General features: G+C 42.8%; 1 protein-coding gene across 1 annotated transcript; it reads right to left on the bottom strand.

Annotated features, from left to right (window-relative positions):
* Positions 1 to 1,818: 1,818 nt before the first annotated feature.
* THAP1 (THAP domain containing 1) lies at positions 1,819 to 24,006 on the bottom strand. Its single transcript, XM_038747096.1, has 3 exons — positions 23,810 to 24,006; positions 5,898 to 6,093; positions 1,819 to 4,676 (listed from the first exon to the last, which is right to left on the bottom strand). Exons 1-3 carry the CDS (start codon positions 23,878 to 23,880, stop codon positions 4,308 to 4,310), a joined length of 636 nt encoding a protein of 211 aa, XP_038603024.1. The 5' UTR covers positions 23,881 to 24,006; the 3' UTR covers positions 1,819 to 4,307.
* Between the last annotated feature and the right edge of the window lie 1,070 nt (positions 24,007 to 25,076).

The following is a 25,076-nucleotide window of genomic DNA, read 5'->3' as shown; positions in this document are numbered from 1 at the left end:
TGTCAGCTCTGTGACTTTGGGCAAGTCACTTAACTTCTCTGTGCCTCAGTTAACTCATCTGTAAAATGGGGATTAAGACCGTGAACCCCATGTGGGACAACCTGATTGACTTGCATCCCCCCCTTCCAGTGCTTAGAACAGTGCTCGGCACATAGTAAGCACTTAACAAATGCCATTATTATTATTATTACTGGCAGAGCCAGGTCTAATCACTCATGCAGTTGGATTTGCAGCCTTTATTCACCACTCCCTCAGCCCCACAGCACTTATCACATATACACAATTTATTTATATTAATGTCTGTCTCCTCCTTCAGCCTGTAAGCCTTTGTGGGCAGAGAACGGGTCTATCAACTCTTGCTAAATTGTACTCTCCCAAGCACTTAGTACAGTGTTCTGCACACAGTTAGAGCTCAGTAAATACCACTGACTGACAGGTCCTCTGACTCCAGGCCTATGCTTTTTCCACTAGGCCACACACACCCCAACGACCTCTCCTCTGCGCTGAATAGCAGTGCCTGCAGGTTTACTCTTTGTCCACGTTCCCCATACTTAGCCTTAACTGAGGGGACCCTCCATATTTCTTGAGAGAATATCAAGCTTGGAAGAAAAAAGATTGAAAGTGGATGTACTCTGCTTCAAGGAAGTCTCAAGCCAAGAATGATTTTTGTGTCCAAGCACCAGCGTAGCTCTGCAAGGTAGATGGTAGTACTTGGAGGAAACTAAGATGCAAAAAAGACCACAGAGAGGCCGCAGAGAATCAAAACCAAGGGAGGCTACTGAGGCAGGAAAAAGAAAGGAGCGTTGTGGCCTTTGACAGGTACCTCCCTTACTTTGAACTTTAGCAAAACAACTGGGGCGGTTTCTGTACTTTGTCAACAATCCCTTCTAAGCATCAGGTCTGATTAGGGGGAAGCTCAAAAAAGAGTAAGGTACAGGAGGGGAATTGGGGCCGGGGTGGGATCCAGAAGTGGCAGGATTGACTAATGGAAAGCCAAGAACAAAGACCGCTAGCCCTGGTGCAAGGAACAGGGCAAGTCCTCTTTCTGGAGAGCAGCCAGGGCAACACTAGACAATCTGGACAAATGACAGGAAGTCCCAAGTTTGATTTGATTTGATTTTATAATCCAACTTGCTTGCGCCACTTCTCCTCCTATGAAATTCCCTTTAAAGAGCAAGGCATAGTCCAAACATGGTCACCATTTACCACATTTTTTTTTTACGCGTAAGACCTATAAAAAAAATGCTCTGTGGTTCTTGTTTGAAGCTACCTGCAGGTAAAGATCTGTGAAGCGTTTGCATCTTTAGTTGCGAATCTTAAACTACAATACACCCAATTCTGTTACGTCTTTTCATGACCCAGTTTGGGTCTAAGATGATGGAAGAATTAGAGCACGTTTTCGCACACCCACCGCCGGTCTGTTCTGAAGGAGTATGATCCACAACTAGTTTCAGTGTCAGAAGCAATGGTTGTGTGTTTGTGTGTGCTGCCGCTCGAGGTGTAATGTCGCTCCGCTTTCTGGCCTTACCACGATGCCCCACAGAGTACTCGGCATTTTTTTCTGTGTTTTTTCCAATTTTACAGTATATAATACAGTAGAGCAAAGGTGTAAGGCATTTTTCTAGCACTGGTTGTAATACAAGAATTTATATAATAAAGTGTCACTCATGGTGGTATCCTCAAATCGCCTGCCCCGGAATTCATAAAGTCTTAGTGAATCGATGGCTATCACCCGACAACTTTCCCATAACACAAGTCTTTTCAACTCCCTCCCCCACATCACAGAACTCCTTGTATTTGCTTTAATAACTCCACACGTTAGCTGAAGATTTTATTGAGTATTTGTTCTTTAGGCAAAGATAGAGATCAATGAAATACAAAATCTATCTCTCCCCCAGCCCACAACTGTCTGCACATTCCTTGAAAAAAACAAAACAGAGAGATTTGTAAATGATCCTGGCAATCTCTAGAAGTATCAATAAGCCTGAACTTCAGCTGACCTAAGGTGGAAAGCAAGAAAACACGAATTTGTCAGAACAGCTAAGAAACAAAAATGGCAATTGGTAGTTAGAAGTTTTCAAACGATATTTATAACTCAGAGGACTACTCCTTTCGGAATAAAACAACACAGGGTCATATCCAAGACCTAGAAAGTCAAGCACCACTCCTTTGAGCAAAACTTTGTTAAATGAGATTATTATTTTTGCTTTAGCATTCATTTTCACTTCTAATTCACTACACCACTTGTCATTTGTTCTTTCACATGAATGCTCCGCCTTATTCTTCAACAGAACACCGAATATCATAATCCCATCCGGAAACAGCAACGCTACCGACGAACGGTTGGACACACCAGATGCTGCCGTTTCTGCGCCCAGACCAGAAAAGAAGCATTGGCTTTTCCCTTCTAACCACTGTGATGACGGAGGGAGCCCTTATATTTACAAGTCTGAGATTCATCACTGCTGCAGTGCTCTCAGACTTTTCCATCTGACGACTACTTTGGCAAGGGAACAGCTCCCAAAGACTGTTTCTGTTGAGGAGAAGGTGGCAGGAAAGGAACGAGGGTAGAGGAGAAAAATTAAGCCAGTCCACAGATACTAAGTCACTTCCAAAAATCTTATTTTTATAGTAGGGCAGATGAGCTCTTTAGGACCATGCACATAGCAGGAAGGAACCAATAGCCAAGGATGAGCGTGCTTTCTGGTGGAATAATCTCTAGGAGTGGCCAATGGTGTGCCCGTGAACCACACTTAGACCGGTGTTTTTCAGTGTGAGGTTTCAGAAATGTATCTTATGTTTTATATTACCCATTTTTAGATTAAGCCATGATAGCGGTGGCAGGTTAAAAAAAAAATAATAAAAGAACCATACTTAAAAATATAACCAGAAGCCTTTTGTGAACTTAATCTTAAAAAGTAAATTAACACAAGAATTCTATCTGTTGGGCCATTACTGAGCTCGTGGGACAGCAGTCACAAAGACACCTAATACGGAGAAAGACGAGGAATTCCCTTTTGCTCTCAAGTAAAAACCGTTTGTAAACTAGCAAGTAGTAAACGCTTTGCTTCCCTAGTGCTGGGAAGCAGAAAGAAAAATAGACAAAGTAGAAGTTAACTTTTTAGTGCAAAAAATAATTTGGGCCACGGAGTCATATGTGATAAACATTTGAACATTTTAGGAGATCTAATTAACTGCACTTGCAGAGAAACTTTCAGCTTAAATGTCTCAGGGTCTTTTTGATGACAAGATAAATGACTATCATCTAGAAATTCCTCATCACCAGAGAGAATCAATGGACACCTCAGTAGCATAATGGCAGTGAACTAAGCAGAGAAGTAGGACTATGTAAATCACAGTTTCTCTGACTCGGTTTGCGTTTCCAAAGTAAGACAAGAAGGATATTTCTCATTGGTTTCTTGTTGCAAAGCACTTGGAAAATAGCAATTACTACTAACCACTTTAGGATTCAGGGCTAGTGTTTAACTGTCAGCCTAAAAATCCCACCACGTTCAATTCCTATTCCAATACCTGTTTACCGTGAACCATACTTGATTTTTAAAATATTTATATAGGTTCGCATGACCATAGTATGACTAATTTATTTAGGGGCTTTGGTGATCTAATTTTGCATTTTCAAACACTACGATACAGTGCTAGCCTCACTTTTATGAATATTCTGCAACGTTTTAGTTTTGAATACTTTTTTTCTAAACCAAGACCATGCAGAGGATGGAAAAATAGGACAAACAGGACAATAAGTTCAGAAAGCATCTCATTTTTTCCTCTGTGAAACTGCCTTACCTATTATTCAAGATCTGGCCAGCCAATTCTGAAAGTGAAATGCATTAATATGCGAGAATTCAAAAGGAGGAAATCCATGCACGGAGCAATGCTATGATCAATAAATACATTTGGTAATTCCTTTCTACCAGATTTTCAAATTTGAATCATACGTCGTGTAGTCGTATTCCAATTAAATTTTTCACTTATTTTTTATGGATACAAAAAACAGAAAAATCAAATTCACACTCTTAAAGCAAGCTTGCCTCATAATCTTAGAACACAATTTTGGGATGGCTTTGTAGTTTAAAAAATTGTCAAATGTAAAAAACAAAAACAAAAAACCCTGAAATGACAGGGAAAGGAAGAATGACATTTTACCATTACACATCTCCAGTATTTTTTAAATCCTGAATTGTTTTACACAAAGCATTAAGTGCTGAGATCGAATTAAACGCTTGTGTTATTTTATGGAGGCCATGTGGTATTGCCTCTGGGGGAGGGGGGAAATCAATCCAGTTTTTTTAAGCTGGTACTTCTACAATTTCAAAATAGTCATTAGGCAGAAGCACGTATCTTCTTCCCGATAAGATGTCTTTCTCCTTTTGAAACTGTACAACCTCTCGGAGTTTTTCTAGCTGGCGTTCCTGTCTTCGGCACCGCTGCTGTGCAGTCTTGAGCTTCTTTCTCAGTTTTTCAACTTGTTCTTCTAGCTGTTGAATCCTTTTCCTCTGATGCACCGTATCTTCCACGGTGTAGTTGTGATCACAGAAAATTGCAAGATTATTAGGGGTATGTAGCGGAGGCATCAATAATCCAATAGCAGCATCCACTTGGGGTACAGGAGGTGGTGGAGGAGGAAGCTGTTCTTGATGTTCGAAAATTTCCTCGGTCTACAATAGCCAGATAAAAATACCTGGTTACTTAACAATTCAAAATAAGGCACTTTCCTTTACTAAATCCCATCATTAAAATTTATTTTAATGTCAGTCTCCCCTAGACTGTAAGCTCCATATTTTTTTTTAAATGTATTTAAGTGCTTACTATGTGTCAGGCACTGAATGAAGCCCTGGGGTAGATACAAGCTAGTGAGGATGGACACAGTCCCTGGCTCATATAGGGCTCACGGTCTTAGTCCCCATTTTACAGATGCGGTAACTGAGGCACAAAGAAGTTAAGCTGATTTGCCCAGGGTCACAGTTTGAACAAGTGGCAGAGGCAGAATTAGAACCCAGGTCCCCTGACTCCCAGGGCCACGGTCTTTCCACTAAGCCACACTGCTTCTCCTTGTGGGAAGGGAACATGTCTACGAGCTCTGCTGTATTGTACTCTCCCAAGTGCTTGGTACCGTACTCTGCACACAGTTAGTGCTCAATAAATACCACTAGATTGATTGGTAGACTCTCAGAAAAATCAAAAATTGTATTTTAACCTTGAAAGTAGAGAAATGAGGGGCTGCGTGATCAATCGGTCTATGGTATTTATCGAGCACTTACTGTGTGCAGAACGCTGTAGTAAGCACTTGGGAGAGTACAAGACAACAGCGTTTGGTAGATGTGATTCTTGCCCTCAAGGAGCTTACAAACAGGAGGCATTCAATAAGTACCACTGGTGATTTATTTCACCAACTGCAATAAGGATGTTTGGAGAGTCCTAAAAAAAAGGACCCAGAAACAAAGAGAAAAAAATAAAATGCAGACTATTTAGCCTTCTCATTAATAATAATAACGATGGCATTTATTGAGCGCTTACTATGTGCAAAGCACTGTTCTAAGCGCTGGGGAGGCTACGAGGTGATCAGGTTGTCCCACGGGGGGCTCACCGTCTTCATCCTCATTTTACAGACGAGGTAACTGAGGCCCAGAGAAGTGAAGTGACTTGCCCAAAGTCACACAGCTGACAATTGGCGGAGCCGGGATTTGAACCCACGACCTCTGACTCCAAAGCCCAGGCTCTTTCCACTGAGCCACGCTGCTTCTCTGATAAGATGTGATTAATCATATCTTATCTATATAAAACGTATAAAATATATTTGTACTCTCCCAAGTGCCTACTGCAGAGCTTTGCACACAGGGAGGGCTCAATAAATCTGACTGAATGAAAGACTCTATTACCTTTTCATGCGGTTCAGTGAAACAAAATATGGTTGGTACGGCATTCTCTTTCAGTAGCTTGTTGTTGCACTCTCTCTTAAAGCAATCAGGAGTAAAGTGTTCTGAACAAATACTGCTATATTTAGTAGGTTTGAAGTTTTTTCTTCGCACTGCGGCCTCCCACTTCTGGCAGAGGTCAGGTCGTGTAAGAGGAAACCTATGGAAAAAAGAGAATTCAGTTCTCTGACTTTGATATTTCCCCTTGATTGAAACAAACCCCAACTCGACCGTACGATCCAAGAAAACACAAATCTGTCCCTGGAAAGATGGGTGGACTAGTAGAGTGTAGTAGACTCTCTAGACTGTCAGCGTGCTGTGGGCGGATTTTAATTCTGTTGTATTGTGCTCTCCCAAGCACTTAATACAGTGCTCTACACCTAGCAGGCACTCACTAAATATCATTGATGGATTGACAGTAGGTCCAAGTGCACCCCTGTAGTTTCAAAATGGAAATTAGAGAGGTCACAGAATTGCTTTTCAACTACGGCTGCTTTTGAAGCCTCAATTGTCCATTTCATAAAACCTAAAAAAAAAGGAGAGACTCCTAACACTCAGTAAACAAGACCTTGAAGCTTCTGGCCGTCTTACCGGTGTATTTACCAGCTTAGTACAGTGCTCTGCACACAGTAAGCGCTCAATAAATACGATTGATTGATTGATTGATTGATTACCAACAATCCGGGGTGTGCTGTGCTGTGGAATCCCGCTCCCTCCCGTGATAGTCTACAGTAGTGCCCAGGGACATTGCCCCCCACTTTCAGCCCCATCACCTTTTGACACCTTACTTTGCCGATCCCCTACCACACAACGCAACCCACGCGCTCCGCTCCACTAACGTAAACCAACTCTCTGGACTTCGATCTTGTCCGTCCTTGCCACCGACCTTTCCCACATCTTCCCTCGGGCTTGGAATCAATCAGGGGTACCTACTGAGCACTGTGTGTGCAGAGCACTGTACTAAGCACTTGGGAGACTACAGAGTTGGTAGACACGATCCCTGCCCACAAGGAGCTTACAGACTACAGTAGGACACAGAAATTAAAGTACATTACCTAGAGGGGAAAATGGCAGAATATAAGGATATGTACCTAATAAACGCTTAGTACGGTGTTCTGCACACAGTAAGCGATGGCTAAATATGACTGAATGAATGAAGTGCTGTGGGATATGGGTAGAGTGAATATCAAGTGCTTCACCTGTACAGAGCCAAGTGTACAGGCGATACAGAATGGAGAGGGAGTAGGGAAAATGGGGGTTCAGACAGCAAAGGCCTCTTGGAGGAGATGTGATTTTAATAAGACTTTGAGAGTGGAGAGAATACTGGGGTGTCTGATATGAAGGACACAAGCCAGGGGGTCGGAGGCCAGATAGACGAGATTAAAGTACAGGGAGTAAGTTGACATGAGAGGAGCAACATGTGCAGACTGGGTAGGAAATCATGAGGTAAGGGAGGAGGAGGAGAGCTGATTGAGTGATTTAAAGCCAATGGCATGGATTCTGTTTGGTACAGAGGTGAATGGGCAACGCCTGGAGGTTCTTGAGGAGTGGGGAGACATGGACTGGACATTTTTTTAGAAAAATGATCCGGGCAGCAGAGTGAAGGACTGGAGTGGGGAGAGAAAGGAGGCTGGGAGGTCAGTGAGAAGGCTGATTTATTAGTGATACATTAGCATTAGGCTTTGAAGGTGGGAAGAGCAGTGGTCTGTCGGAGATGAAATGGAAGGGAACTCCAGATCACAGGCAGGACAATGAACAAGGGGTCAAGGGCGAGGTAGAAGAGAACGAGGTACAGTAAGTATGTTGGCGTCAGAATGAGAGGGCTGGGTTGTAGCAGGAAATCAGTGAGGTGAGGTGGGAGGGGACAAGGTGATCGAGTGCTTTAAAGCCAAAGGTAAAGCGTTCCTGTGTGATCGAGAGATGGACGGGCAGCCACTTGGAGGTTCTCGAGTAGGGAAACACGGACTGTAAGGCTCTGAAGAAGAATGATCCGGGCAGCAGAGTCGAGTATGGAGCGACAAGAGACGGGGAAATCAGCGAGGAAGCTGATGCGGCAGTGAAGGCGGGATGAGATGAGTGCTTGGATCAACACGGTAGTAGTTTGGATGAAGAGGAAAGGGTGGATTTTAGCGATATTGTGAAGGTAGAACCGAGAGGATTTGGTGACGGATTGAATGCAAGAGATGAGTCGAGGAGAATAGAGCTACAGGCTTGTGACACAGGGAGGATGCTGTCGGTGTCTGCAGCAATGAGAAAGACACGGGGAGGACAGGGTTTGGGTGGGACTATGAAGAATTCTGTTTTGGGCAGGTGAAGCTTTAAGTGTCGGCCGGAGACGTACCGAAGGCAGGAGGAAATACGAGATTATAGAAGCAGAGAGAGAGAGACTGGGGCTGGAGATGTAAATTGGGGAATAATTGGGAGTGGGCGAGTTCTGGAGTACTGAAATTGTGTGCCTCTTGGATCTGAATCACATGGGAACATTTTGCTCAGAGGAAAGCTGCTACACAAGGGGATGTTGTCTTCAGAAAGACAGTAAACACTGAAGAGTAATTCTAAAATAGCCTACCTACATGCGTACCTTTGGTTCGGAGGCTGAAAGTCACAGTAGCTGCTTCATGGCTACTACAAATAGAGCAGCTCTAACCAGCTGGTCAAGCTTTGAGCCTATGCCAACCAGAGGAGCGGAAAAAATTGCCATTCCTCCTTTTATGAAAGATGCCACTGTGTCATGGCTATATGTGCAGGCAAACCATCGTAACGTTACCATTGTACTAATGGTGTTTGTTAAGTGCTTACTATGTGCCAAGCACTGTGCTGAGCGCTGGGGTACTAATAATAATGATGGTATTTGTCCAGCGCTTACTATATGCCAGGCATTGAACAAAATGCTGGGGGGGATACAAGCAAATTGAGTTGGACGCTGTCCCCGTCCCATGTTGGGCTCACAGTCTCAATCCCTGTTTTACAGATGAGGTAACTGAGGCCCAGAGAAGTGAAGTGACTTGCCCACGGTAACACGGTAGACAAGTGGCAGAGCCGGGGCCGACATAATATAGTCAGATCCAACAAAGACCCTGCCCCGTATGGGGCTCACAGTCTAAGGGGGTGAGAGAACAGGTATTTAATCCCCATTTTATAGAAGAAGTGAGCCAGAGAGAAGTTAACTGACTTGCCCGGAGTCACACAGCAAGTAGAGAGTGGGTAGTCAAGAAACAATCAAACCTAAATTGCCTCTCCTGGGGGATTCTTGATCTGCCTGACCTTGCTCCAATGCCACTGGGTTCCCCTCCCAGGTGTCCGGTCACACAAATATCACTTTAGATGAGAAGCAGCATAGCACAATGGAAAGGGTATGGACCCGGGTTCTAATCCTCATTCTGCCAACGGCTTGCTGAGTGATCTGTGCAACTCACTTGACTTCTCTGTGCCTCAGCTGCAAAAAGGGGATTAAATCCTACCCTCTTCGACTTCGACTGGAAAGCCTCATGTGGGACAGGGACTTTGCCCAACCTAACTCGTATCTATCCTGGCGCTTGCAACAGTGTTTGACACAGACTAAGCGCTAAACAACTATAATAATAATAATAGCGGGCGCTTTGAAGTTTTCCAAGTCCCCTGCCTCCCTCGAGGACGGCACTTGTTTACGGTCTGAAATCAGCCCTGCTCAAAAATGAGTTTTTCAGAAATCCACCCCTGGTGAAATCTAAAAACCAACACCCGACATAACCAGGGAGACAAGTGTGGTAGTTGGTTATCTTTGAGTTTAAGGCCCTCCTTGTCCTCTTCGGCAAAGGCTGCTACACTATAAACTCCAGCGCCAAGGGTGCCGTAGACAGGAGTGAGGGCAACCCTCTAAGAAGGCTTAGAGAACTGCACCAGTCACAGTCGGGGAAGCTCCTCCTTTTTCTGCTTCCCTGGAGCCCTCTCACACAGATTCCTCTTTCCCCACCAGGCAGCTGGGTCATTCGATGGGACCATTTCTCTTCTACCCTATTTCTCGTGCGAGGGGCAGAGTTCTGCTGGCCCTAAAGATCTGAAAAGGGCACCTGATAGATCTGCAGGTGGGGAATTCTTTGCTAATAATAATAATAATGATTAAAAAGTTGCAGCATTGGTTACACACCTAGTATGGGCGAAGCACTGGGGTATTTATAAGACGATGGGTTTGGACACAGTCCCTGTCCCACATGGGGCTCACAGCCTACACAGAAGGGGAAATAAGTATTTAATCCCTGCTTTACAGATGAGGAAGGAGAAGTTAAATGATTTTCCCCTGGTCACAAGGCAGACAAGTGGGGAAGGTGGGATCAGAACCAATCTCCTGGCTCTCAGGCCCGCATGCGTTTCTACTAAACTACACTGCGTCTGAAAGGGCAACCGCCCAGAGTTAAATTCTAATCCCGGCTCCAGTCAATCAATTCATGGTATTAACTGCGCACTTACTGTGTGTAGAGCACTGAACTAAGCAATTGGGTAAGCCTTTTCACTTCTCTGGGCCTCGGTTACCTCATCTGTAAAATGGGGGTTAAGACTGTGAGATTCATGGGGGGCAGAGACTGTGTCCAACCTGATCTGCATGGATCCAACCCAGTATTTAGTGACTGGCACATAGTAAGCGCTCAACAAATATCACTCGGGAAGGTATTCATTCATTCATTCATTTTATCATATTTATTGAGCGCTTACTGTGTGCAGAGCACCGTACTAAGTGCTTGGAAAGTACAATTCGGCAAAAGATAGAGGCAATCCCTACCCAACAACGGGCTCACAGTCTAGAACTGGGAGACAGACAACAAAACAAGTAGACAGGCATCAATAGCATCAAAATAAATAGAATTATAGATATAATTCTATTATTATACAGATATCTATATCTATATCATATATCTATTATATGATGCAATATCTATTATCTATTATATATTATATAGATATCTATATCTATATCATATATCTATTATATGATGTAATATCTATTACATCATTGATGATGATGATGATGATGATATAATTGGGTTGATAGACATGATTCCTGCTCACAGAGAGCTCGCGGTCTAGAGGGCAGACAGATCAATCAATCAATCAATCGTATTTATTGATCGCTTACTGTGTGCAGAGCACGGTACTAAGCGCTTGGGAAGTCCAAGTTGGCAACATATAGAGACAGTCCCTACCCAACAGTGGGCTCACAGTCTAGAAGGGGGAGACAGAGAACAAAACCAAACATATTAACAAAATAAAATAAATAGAATAGATATGTACAAGTAAAACAGAGTAATAAGTACTTCCCAAGCGCTTAGTACAGTGCTCTGCACACAGTAAGCGCTCAATAAATACGATTGATGATGATGAAATATGTACAAACATATATAGATATATACAGGTATATATACATTCAAATAAGTTACAGATTGGGGAGATGGCAGAGTGTAAGGATAGCCCCCAAATGTGGTGGGGTGGAGTGGATATCAACTGTTTAAGGGGTACACATCCAAGTGCGTAAGTGTCGCGGAGGAGAGAGAGCGGTAGAGGAAATGAGGGTTCAGGCAGAGAAGGCCTAGTGGAGAAGATGCGATTTTAATAAGGCTTTGAAGATGGGGAGAGTGGTGGTCTGTCAGATATGAAGATGTTAATGATGGGCATATGGCTATACTTCTATTTATTCTGAACGGTTTTGACACCTGTCTATATGCTTTGTTTTGTTGTCTGTCTCCCCCTTTTAGACTGTGAGCCCACTATTGGGTAGGGACCGTCTCTATATGTTGCCAACTTGTACTTCCCAAGCGCTCAGTACAGTGCTCTGCACACAGTAAGCGCTCAATAAATACGACTGATGATGATGATGACCGCCAGTGAGGCAGACGAGAGGGGAATACCACGCGCGTAGGTTGGTGTTACAGGGAGCGGGTGTGTGGGCTGGAGTAAGATCACCGAGGTTAGGTGGGTGGGAGAGGGCTGGTTGAGCGCCTTAAAGCTGACGGTGAGGAGTTTCCGTTACCACTGGAGGTTTCTGAGGACTGGAGAAGATTCGGACTGAACTTTTAAAAAAATGATCCAGGCAACTGAGAGACGGATGAACTGGAGAGGGGAACGACAGGGAGGTAGACACAGTAGTTAAAGTAGGATATGACAAACGATGCTTGGATCAGCGCGGTAGCAAGTTGGATAGAGCGCGAAGAGCAGCTCCGTCACTTGCCTGCTGTGTGACGTTGGGCAAATCACAACTTCTCTGTGACTCTGTTACTTCATAGGCAAAATAAGGATAAAATACTCACCCTCCCTCCCCCTTGGGCTGTGAGTCACAGGTGGGTCAGGGACTGAGTCTGACTGATTGCACTGCAATTCCCCCAGAGGGTTAGCTCATAGCTCGTTCTGGGCAGGGAAAGTGGCTACCAACTCTGTTAGAGTGCTCTCTCCCAATCAATCAACCAATCAATCAATAGTATTTATTGAGTGCTTACTGTGTGCAGAGCACTGTACTAAGCGCTTGGGAAGTACAAGTTGGCAACATATAGAGACAGTCCCTACCCAACAGTGGGCTCACAGTCTAAAAGGGGGAGACGGAGAACAAAACCAAACATACTAACAAAATAAAATAAATAGAATAGATGTGTACAAGTAAAATAAATAGAGTAATAAATATGTACAAACATATATACATATATACAGGTGCTGTGGGGAAGGGAAGGACGTAAGATGGGGGGGATGGAGAGGGGGACGGGGGGAGAGGAAGGAAGGGGCTCAGTCTGGGAAGGCCTCCTGGAGGAGGTGAGCTCTCAGTAGGCCTTGAAGGGAGGAAGAGAGCTAGCTTGGTGGATGGCCGGAGGGAGGGCATTACAGGCCCGGGGGATGACGTGGGCCGGGGGTCGATGGCGGGACAGGCGAGAACGAGGTACGGTGAGGAGATCAGCGGCAGAGGAGCGGAGGGTGCGGGATGGGCTGGAGAAGGAGAGAAGGGAGGTGAGGTAGGAGGGGGAGAGGGGATGGACAGCCTTGAAGCCCAGGGTGAGGAGTTTCTGCCTGATGCGCAGGTTGATTGGTAGCCACCGGAGATTATTGAGGAGGGGAGTAACATGCCCAGAGCGTTTCTGCACAAAGACAATCCGGGCAGCAGCCTGAAGTATGGATTGAAGTGGGGAGAGACACAAGGATGGGAGATCAGAGAGAAGGCTGGTGCAGTAGTCCAGACGGGATAGGATGAGAGCTTGAACGAGCAGGGCAGCGGTATGGAGGGAGAGGAAAGGGCGGATCTTGGCGATGTTGCGGAGCTGAGATCGGCAGGTTTTGGTGACGGCTTGGATGTGGGGGGGTGAACGAGAGAGCGGAGTCGAGGATGACACCAAGGTTGCGGGCTTGTGAGACGGGAAGGACGGTAGTGTCGTCAACAGAGATGGGAAAGTCAGGGAGAGGGCAGGGTTTGGGAGCACTTAGCTCCCAAGCACTTACTACAGTGCTCTGTGCCTCGTTCTCGTCTGTCCCGCCGTCGATCCCGGGCCCACGTCCTCCCCCTGGCCTGGAATGCCCTCCCTCCGCACACCCGCCAAGCTAGCTCTCTTTCTCCCTTCAAAGCCCTACTGAGAGTTCACCTCCTCCAAGAGGCCTTCCCAGACTGAGCCCCCTCCTTCCTCTCCCCCTCCTCTCCATCCCCCCGGCCCTACCTCCTTCCCCTCCCCACAGCACCTGTATATATGTTTGTACAGATTTATTACTCTATTTTACGTGTACACATTTACTATTCTATTTATTTTATTTTGTTAATATGTTTTGTTTTGTTCTCTGTCACCCCCTTCTAGACTGTGAGCCCACTGTTGGGTAGGGACCGTCTCTATACGTTGCCAACTTGTACTTCGCAAGTGCTTAGTACAGTGCTCTGCACACAGTAAGTGCTCCATAAATACGATTCAATGAAATACCACAATTATTATTATTATCATCACCCCACTGAAAGCTCACCTCCTCCAGGAGGCCTTCCCAGATTGAGACACTCTTTTTCTCTGCTCCTCCTCCCTTCCCCATCACCCCGACTCCCTCCCTTTGCTCTACCCCACCTCCCACCCCACAGCACTTGTGTATATAGGTACATATTTATTATTCTATTCATTTTATGAATGATGTGCATAGCTCTATAATTCTATTTATTTATATTGATGCCATTGATGTCTGTCTACTTGTTTTGTTGTCTGTCTCCCCCCTTCTAGACTGTGAGCCCGCTGTTGGGTAGGGATTGTCTCTGTTGCCGAGTTGTACTTTCCAAGCACTTAGTACAGTGCTCCGCACCAAGTGCTCAATAAATACGATGGAATGACTGAATTCCACGAATGCATGGAATGAATGAATGAATTCCACAGAGAAGCAGCGTGGCTCAGTGGCAAGAGCCCGGGCTTGGGAGTCAGAGGTCATGGGTTCTAATCCCGGCTCCGCCGCTTGTCAGCTGTGGGACTTTGGGCAAGTCACTTCACTTCCCTGGGCCTCAGTTCCCTCATCTGTAAAATGGGGAATGAAGAATGGGAGCCCCACATGGGACAACCTGATGACCTTGTATCTCCCCGAGCGCTTAGAATAGGGCTTGGCACTTAGTAAGCGCTTAACAAATGCCATTATTATTATCACTATTATTAATAATAATAAATAGAGAAGCACATTGGCATAGTGGAAAGAACCCAGGCTTGGGAGCCAGAGGTCATGGGTTCTAATCCTGGCTCTGCCACTTGTCAGCTGTGTGACTTTGGGTGAGTCACTTCTCTGTGCCTCAGTTACCTCATCTGTAAAATGGGGGTGAAGACTGTAAGCCTCCTATGGAACACCCTGATTCATTCATTCAATCGCATTTATGGAGCGCTTACTGTGTGCAGAGCACTGTACTACGCGCTTGGAAAGTACAAGTCGGTAACATCCCCTTAATAATAATAATAATAATAATGATGGCATTTGTTAAGCGCTTACTATGTGCAAAGCACTGTTCTAAGCGCTGGCTTGTAACCTTGTATCCTCCCCAGTGCTTAGAACAGTGCTTTGCACATAGTAAGTGCTTAATGAATGCCATTATTATTATTATTATTATTATTATTCTCTCATCCGTAAAATGGGGATGAAGACTGTGAGCCCCCATGGGACACCCTGATCACCTTGTACTACCCCAGCGCTTAGAACAGTGCTTTGCACATAGTAAGCGCCTAACAAATGCCATCATCATTAAATACAGAGGTCGGCGGTTCAAATCCCTGCTCCACCAATTGTCAGATGTGTGACCCTGGGCAAGTCACTTTACTTCTCTGGGCCTCAGTCACCTCATCTGTAAAATGAGGATGAAGACTGGGAGCCCCATGTGGGACAACCTGGTCACCTGGTATCTACCCCAGCGCTTAGAATAGTGCTTGGCACACAGTAAGCGCTTAACAAATGCCATCATCATCAAATTCAGCGCGGCTCAGTGGAAAGACCACGGGCTTTGGAGTCAGAGGTCATGGGTTCCAATCCCGACTCCGTCAATTGTCAGCTGTGTGGCTTTGGGCAAGTCACTTAACTTCTCTGTGCCTCAGTTCCCTCATCTGTAAATTGGGGATGAAGCCTGTGAGCCCCAAGGGGGACAACCTGAATACCTTGTATCCCGCCCAGCGCTTAGAACAGTGCTTGGCACATAGTAAGGGCTTAACAAATGCCTTCATCATCATTATTATTATTATTTACTACAATTCCCTCAATACAAGAACAGAGCTTGGCACATAGTAAGCGCTTAACAAATGACATCATCATCATCATTATTATTATTATTTACCACAATTCCCTCAATACAAGAACAGAGCTGGGCACATAGTAAGCGCTTAACAAATACCATCATCATCATTATTACCATTATTTACTACAACTCCCTCAATACAAGAACAGAGCTGGGCACATAGTAAACGCTTAACAAATGCCATCATCATCATCATCATTATTATTATTTACCACAATTCCCTCAATGCAAGAACAGAGCTGGGCACACAGTAAGCGCTTAACAAATACCATCATCATTATTATTTAATACAATTCCCTCAATACAAGAACAGAGCTTGGCACATAGTAAGCGCTTAACAAACACCACCATCATCATCATTATTATTATTTACCACAATTCCCTCAATACAAGAACAGAGCTGGGCACATAGTACGCGCTTAACAAATACCATCAGCATCGTCATTAATATTATTTACCACAATTCCCTCAATACAAGAACAGAGCTTGGCATATCGTAAGTGCTTAACAAATACCATCATCATCATCATTATTATTATTTACCACAATTCCCTCAATACAAAAACAGAGCTGGGCACACAGTAAGCGCTTAACAAATACCATCATCATCACTATTATGATTATTTACTACAATTCCCTCAATACAAGAACAGAACTTGGCACATAGTAAGCACTTAACAAATACCATCATCATCATTCTTATTATTTACCACAATTCCCTCAATGCAAGAACAGAGCTGGGCACATAGTAAGCACTTAACAAATACCATCATCATCATCATTATTATTATTTACCACAACTCCCTCAATACAAGAACAGAGCTTGGCACCTAGTAGTCGCTTAACAAATACCATCATCGTTATTATTATTTACTAAAATTCCCTCAATACAAGAACAGAGCTTGGCACATAGTAACTGCTTAACAAATGCCATCATCATCATTATTATTATTATTTACCACAATTCCCTCAATACAAGCACAGAACTTGGCACATAGTAAGTGCTTAACAAATACCACCACCATCATTATTATTATTATTATTTACCACAATTCCTTCAATACAAGAACAGTGCTTGGCACATAGTAAGTGCTTAACAAACACCATCCTCATCATCATTGTTATTATTATTTACCACAATTCCCTCAATACAAGAACAGAGCTTGGCACATCGTAAGTGCTTAACAAACGCCATCATCATCATTATTATTATTTACCACAATTCCCTCAATACAAGAACAGAGCTGGGCACATAGTAAGTGCTTAACAAATACCATCATCATCATCATTATTATTATTTACCACAATTCCCTCAATACAAGAACAGAGCTGGGCACATAGTAAATGTTTAACAAATACCATCATCATCATTATTATTATTATTTACCACAATTCCCTCAATACAAGCACAGTGCTTGGCACATGGTAAGCGCTTAACAAAATACCATCATCATCATTATTATTATTTACTACAATTCTCTCAATACAGAACAGAGCTGGGCACATGGTAAGCACTTAAACGCCATCATCATCATCATTATTATTATTTACCACAATTCTCTCAATACAAGAACAGTGCTTGGCACATAGTAAGCGCTTAACAAATACCATCATCACCGTCATTATTATTATTTACCACAATTCCCTCAATACAAGAACAGAGCTGGGCACACAGTAAGCGCTTAACCAATGCCATCATCATCATCATTATTATTATTTAGAACAATTCCCTCAATACAAGCACAGTGCTGGGCACACAGTAAGTGCTTAACAAATACCACCATCACTGTCATTATTATTATTTACCACAATTCCCTCAATACAAGAACAGAGCTGGGCACATAGTAAGCGCTTAACAAATGCCATCATCATCATTATTATTATTTACCACAATTCTCTCAAAACAAGAACAGAGCTTGGCACATAGTAAGCGCTTAACAAATACCATCATCACCGTCATTATTATTATTTACCACAAATCCCTCAATACAAGAACAGAGCTGGGCACACAGTAAGCGCTTAACAAATACCACCATCATCATTATTATTATTATTTACCACAACTCCCTCAATACAAGAACAGAGCTGGGCACATAGTAAGCGCTTAACATATACCACCATCATCATCATTACTATTATTTACCACAACTCCCTCAATACAAGAACAGAGCTGGGCACACAGGAAGCGCTTAACAAATGCCATTATCATCATTATTATCATTATTTACCATCATTATTATTATTTACCACAACTCCCTCAATACAAGAACAGAGCTGGGCACACAATAAGCGCTCAACCAATGCCATCATCATCATCATTATTATTATCATTATTTACCACAACTCCCTCAATACAAGAACAGAGCTGGGCACACAGTAAGCGCTTAACAAATGCCACCATCATTATTATTATTATTATTTACCACAACTCCCTCAATACAAGAACAGAGCTGGGCACACAGTAAGCGCTTAACAAATGCCACCATCATCATTATTACTTATCATCATCATTATTATCATTATTTATCATCATTATTATCAGTATTTACCACAACTCCCTCAATACAAGAGCAGAGCTGGGCACACAGTAAACACTTAACAAATGCCATCATCATCATCATTATTATCATTATTTACCACAACTCCCTCAATACAAGGACAGAGCTGGGCACACAGTAATCGCTTAACAAATGGCATCATCATCATCATTATTATCATTATTTATCATCATTCTTATCATTATTTACCACAACTCCCTCAATACAAGAGCAGAGCTGGGCCCACAGTAAGCACTTAACCAATGCCATCATCATCATTATTATCATTATTTATCATCATTATTATCATTATTTACCACAACTCGCTCAATACAAGAACAGAGCTGGGCACCCAGTAAGCGCTTAACAAATGCCATCATCATCATCATTATTATCATTATTATCATTATTTACCACAACTCCCTCAATACAAGAGCAGAGCTGGGCACACAGTAAGCGCTTAACCAATGCCATTATTGTTATTATTTTTATTATTATTATTATTATTATTATTATTTACCAAAATCTCCTCAATACAAGAACAGAGCTGGGCACATAGTAAGTGCTTAACAAATACCACCATCATCATCAATCTTATTATTATTTACCACAACTCCCTCAGTACAAGAGCAGAGCTGGGCCCACAGTAAGCGCTTAACCAATGCTATCATCATTATTATCATTATTTATCATCATTATTATCATTATTTACCACAACTTCCTCAATACAAGAACAGAGCTGGGCACACAGTAAGCGCTTAACAAATGCCATTATCATCATCATCATTATTATCATTATTTATCATCATTATTATCATTATTTACCACAACTCCCTCAATACAAGGACAGAGCTGGGCACACTGTAAGCGCTTAACAAATGCCATCATCATCATCATCATTATTATCATTATTTATCATCATTATTATCATTATTTACCACAACTCCCTCAATACAAGAGCAGAGCTGGGCACAAAGTAAGCGCTTAACCAATGCTACTATTATTATTATTATTATTATTAACCACAATTCCCTCAATACAAGAACAGAGCTGGGCACATAGTAAGCGCTTAACAAATACCACCATCATCATTATTATTATTATTTACCACAACTCCCTCAATACAAGAACAGAGCTGGGCACACGGTAAGCGCTTAACCAATGCCACCATCATCATCGTTATTATTATTGTTTATCATCATCATTATTATCATTATTTATCATCATCATTATCATTATTTACAACTCCCTCAATACAAGAGCAGAGCTGGGCCCACAGTAAGCGCTTAACCAATGCCATCATCATCATCATTATTTATCATCATTCTTATCATTATTTACCACAACTCCCTCAGTACAAGAGCAGAGCTGGGCCCACAGTAAGTGCTTAACCAATGCCATCATCATCATCATCATTATCATTATTTATCATCATTATTATCATTATTTACCACAACTCCCTCAATACAAGAGCAGAGCTGGGCCCACAGGAAGCACTTAACCAATGCCATCATCATCATTATTATCATTATTTATCATCATTATTACCATTATTTACCACAGTTCCCTCAATACAAGAGCAGAGCTGGGCACACAGTAAGCGCTTAACAAATGCCATCATCATCATCATTATTTATCATCATTATTATCATTACTTACCACAACTCCCTCAATACAAGAGCAGAGCTGGGTCCACAGGAAGCGCTTAACAAATGCCACCAGCATCATTATTATCATTATTTATCATCATTATTATCTTTATTTACCACAACTCCCTCAATACAAGAGCAGAGCTGGGCGCACAGTAAGCGCTTAACCAATGCCATCATTATTATTATTATTATTATTATTATTATTATTATTATTATTTACCACAATCCCCTCAATACAAGAACAGAGCTGGGCACATAGTAAGCGCTTAACAAATACCACCATCATCATCATTCTCATTATTACTTACCACAACTCCCTCAGTACAAGAGCAGAGCTGGGCCCACAGTAAGCGCTTAACCAATGCCATCATCATCATCATTATTATCATTATTTATCATCATTATTATCATTATTTACCACAACTCCCTCAACACAAGAGCAGAGCTGGGCCCACAGTGAGAGCTTAACAAATGCCATCATCATCATCATCATCATTATTATCATTATTTATCATCATTATTATCATTATTTACCACAACTCCCTCAGTACAAGAACAGAGCTGGGCCCACAGTAAGCGCTTATCAAATGCCATCATCATCATCATTATTATCATTATTATCATTTACCACAGCTCCCCCAATACAAGAGCAGAGCTGGGCACACAGTAAGTGCTTAACCAATGCTATTATTATTATTATTATTATTTACCACAATTCCCTCAATACAAGAGCAGAGCTGGGCCCACAGTAAGCGCTTAACCAATGCCATCATCATCATCATTATTATCATTATTTACCACAACTCCCTCAGTACAAGAGCAGAGCTGGGCCCACAGTACGCGCTTAACCAATGCCATCATCATCATCATCATCATCATTATTTATCATCATTCTTATCATTATTTACCACAACTCCCTCAGTACAAGAGCAGAGCTGGGCCCACAGTAAGCGCTTAACCAATACCATCATCATCATCATCATTATTATCATTATTTATCATCATTCCTATCATTATTTACCACAACTCCCTCAATACAAGAGCAGAGCTGGGCCCACAGGAAGCGCTTAACCAATGCCATCATCATCATCATTATTATCATTATTTATCATCATTATTATCATCATTTACCACAACTCCCTCAACACAAGAGCAGAGCTGGGCACACAGTAAACGCTTAACAAATGCCACCATCATTATTATTATTATTATTTACCACAACTCCCTCAATACAAGAGCAGAGCTGGGCCCACCATAAGCGCTTAACCAATGCCATCATCATCATCATTATTACCATTATTTATCATCATTATTATCATTATTTACCAAAACTCCCTTAATACAAGAGCAGAGCTGGGCACACAGTAAGCGCTTAACCAATGCCATCATCATCATCATTATTATCATTATTTACCACAACTCCCTCAATACAAGAGCAGAGCTGGGCCCACAGTAAGTGCTTAACCAATACCATCATCATCATCATCATCATCATTATCATTATTTATCATCATTCCTAGCATTATTTACCACAACTCCCTCAATACAAGAACAGAGCTGGGCCCTCAGTAAGCGCTTAACCAATGCCATCGTCATCATCATCATTATCATTATTTATCATCATTATTATCATTATTTACCACAACTCCCTCAACACAAGAGCAGAGCTGGGCCCACAGTAAGCGCTTAACAAGTGCCATCATCATCATCATTATTTATCATCATTATTATCATTACTTACCACAACTCCCTCAATACAAGAGCAGAGCTGGGCCCACAGGAAGCGCTTAACCAATGCCATCATCGTCATCATTATTATCATTATTTATCATTATTATTATCACTATTTACCACAACTCCTTCAATACAAGAGCACAGCTGGGCCCACAGGAAGCGCTTAACAAATGCCATCATCATCATCATTATTATCATTATTTATCATCATTATTTACCACAGCTCCCTCAATACAAGAGCAGAGCTGGGCACACAGTAAGCGCTTAACCAATGCCATCATTATTATTATTATTATCATTATTTACCACAACTCCCTCAGTACAAGAGCAGAGCTGGGCACACAGTAAGCGCTTAACAAATGCCATCATCACCATCATTATTTATCATCATTATTACCATTATTTACCACAACTCCCTCAATACAAGAGCAGAGCTGGGCCCACAGGAAGCGCTTAACCAATGCCATCATCATCATCATCATTATCATTATTTATCATCATTCTTATCATTATTTACCACAACTCCCTCAATACAAGAGCAGAGCTGGGCCCACAGGAAGCGCTTAACCAATGCCATCATCACCATCATCATTATCATTATTTATCATCATTCTTATCATTATTTACCACAACTCCCTCAACACAAGAGCAGAGCTGGGCCCACAGTAAGCGCTGAACCAATGCCATCATCATCATCATTATTTATCATCATTATTATCATTACTTACCACAACTCCCTCAATACAAGAGCAGAGCTGGGCCCACAGGAAGCGCTTAACCAATGCCATCATCGTCATCATTATTATCATTATTTATCATTATTATTATCACTATTTACCACAACTCCTTCAATACAAGAGCACAGCTGGGCCCACAGGAAGCGCTTAACAAATGCCATCATCATCATCATTATTATCATTATTTATCATCATTATTTACCACAGCTCCCTCAATACAAGAGCAGAGCTGGGCACACAGTAAGCGCTTAACCAATGCCATCATTATTATTATTATTATCATTATTTACCACAACTCCCTCAGTACAAGAGCAGAGCTGGGCACACAGTAAGCGCTTAACAAATGCCATCATCACCATCATTATTTATCATCATTATTACCATTATTTACCACAACTCCCTCAATACAAGAGCAGAGCTGGGCCCACAGGAAGCGCTTAACCAATGCCATCATCATCATCATCATTATCATTATTTATCATCATTCTTATCATTATTTACCACAACTCCCTCAATACAAGAGCAGAGCTGGGCCCACAGGAAGCGCTTAACCAGTGCCATCATCACCATCATCGTTATCATTATTTATCATCATTCTTATCATTATTTACCACAACTCCCTCAACACAAGAGCAGAGCTGGGCCCACAGGAAGCGCTTAACCAATGCCATCATCACCATCATCGTTATCATTATTTATCATCATTCTTATCATTATTTACCACAACTCCCTCAACACAAGAGCAGAGCTGGGCCCACAGTAAGCGCTGAACCAATGCCATCATCATCATCATTATTTATCATCATTCTTATCATTATTTACCACAACTCCCTCAACACAAGAGCAGAGCTGGGCCCACAGGAAGCGCTTAACCAATGCCATCATCATCATCGTCATCATTATCATTATTTATCATCATTACTATCATCATTTACCACAACTTCCTCGAGCTGGGCACCTAATAAGCGCCTAACAAACACCCCCCTCCTCATTATTATGAAAGGACCCCGCGCAAGGATGACACGCGAATTCGTGAAGCGTTCCATACTTATCTATTTATTTATTTTACTTGTACCTATCCATTCTATTTATTTTATTTTGTTAGCGTGTTTGCTTTTGTTCTCTGTCTCCCCCATTTAGACTGTGAGCCCACTGTGGGGTAGGGACCTTCTCTATGTGTTGCCAACTTGGACTTCCCAAGCGCTTAGTACAGTGCTCTGCGCACAGTGAGCGCTCAATAAATACGACTGATGATGATGAAAAGACGATGGAACGAATGAATGAGTGAGTGAATGAATGAATGAATGAATGAATGGTCGTCGCTCCGGCCCGCTGGCCCCGCCCACAACGTCCTCCCCGGGTCCTCGCGCCGCGCGCATGCGCGCTGGCGCCCCGCCCACTTCCGTTGCGCGCGCGCGCGCCCCCTCCCCTCACGGCCCCCCCCCCGCGGCTCGCGCACGCGCCCCCGGCCCCTCACTTATGAAAAGAAACGGGCTTGTCCTTGTCGTATCGGTTCCTGCAGCGGTAGGCGGAGCAGGACTGCACCATCGCTCCGACGGAGCGGCCCCCCCCGCCGTCTGGGCTGCGCCCGCCGCGGCTCACGGGGGCGTCCTCTCCCCCGCGGGCGCCGAAGGCGGCCGGCTCGTCGGGCCACTTCGCGGGAGGACCCCGGCCATCGCCCGCCTCCTCCCGCCTCCAAGATGGCGGCGGCGGCTTCAGCCGCGGCTCTCGCGAGGGCTGGGGGGCCGGGCGCTCTGATTGGGCCGTCCCCGTCCGCCCGCCGGCTGCGATTGGCTGGGCGCCGGGACGTCCCGCCCCCCCCTTCCCGCCGCGCGTGCGCGGGAGCGCGCGCGCGCCCGCGAGAGGCTGAGGTGAGGGCCCCTCAGGAGAGGAGCGGCGCGGGCTTGGCTGCAGGTGGGATGTTGCCGATTTCTAATAATAATAATAATGTGATATAATCATATATAATATTATATAATATATATTATTAACATAATAATATATAATAAATACAATAACACAATATATTATATTTATAATAATATATTATAATGTAATGCATTACATTGTGTATTATGTGAATATAATAAAATAATTGCATTATATAATATAACGATAATATAATCATAATCATATAATATAATAATTATAATGCTATTATCATATAATATTGCATAATATAATAATAATATAATAATGACATAATAAAATCATTATAATGATATTATTGTGTGGTGGTATAATGATAAATATAATGATATTATATAATAATATTATTTTAATAATGTGATGTAATAGTAATAGTAAGCGCTCAATAAATACGATTGATGATGATAATAATAATAATAGCATTTGTTAATAATAATGATGATGACGTGTATTAAGCGCTTACTGTGTGCAGGGCACCGGTCTAAGCGCCGGGGAGGTTACAAGGTGATGGTAACAAGGTGCAAGGTTGCATGGCATTTGTTAATAATAATAATGATGGCATTTATTAAGCGCTTACTATGTGCAGAACACTGGTCTAAGCGCCGGGGACTTTACAAGGTGATGGTAACAAGGTGCAAGGTTACATGGCATTTGTTAATAATAATAATAATAATGATGGCATTTATTAAGCGCTTACTATGTGCAGAGCACTGGTCTAAGCCCCGGGGACGTTACAAGGTGATGGTAACAAGGTGCAAGGTTACGTGGCGTTTGTTAATAAGTAATAATGATGGCATTTATTAAGCGCTTACTAT

Source organism: Tachyglossus aculeatus, chromosome 5 (genome assembly GCF_015852505.1).
Source record: "Tachyglossus aculeatus isolate mTacAcu1 chromosome 5, mTacAcu1.pri, whole genome shotgun sequence".
In the NCBI taxonomy this organism is placed as follows: Eukaryota; Metazoa; Chordata; class Mammalia; order Monotremata; family Tachyglossidae; genus Tachyglossus; species Tachyglossus aculeatus.
Note: the sequence above shows the minus strand (reverse complement) of the source record. Positions and strands in the feature narration are given on the sequence as shown.

Excerpts from the sequence above, each read along its gene's own strand:
- THAP1 (XM_038747096.1), bottom strand. The coding sequence starts at position 23,880 with ATGGTGCAGTCCTGCTCCGCCTACCGCTGCAGGAACCGATACGACAAG. Across the intron at positions 6,094-23,809 it reads AAGCCCGTTTCTTTTCATAA|GTTTCCTCTTACACGACCTG; the intron begins GTGAGGGGCCGG and ends TTTTTTCCATAG. Across the intron at positions 4,677-5,897 it reads TCACTGAACCGCATGAAAAG|ACCGAGGAAATTTTCGAACA; the intron begins GTAATAGAGTCT and ends TGGCTATTGTAG.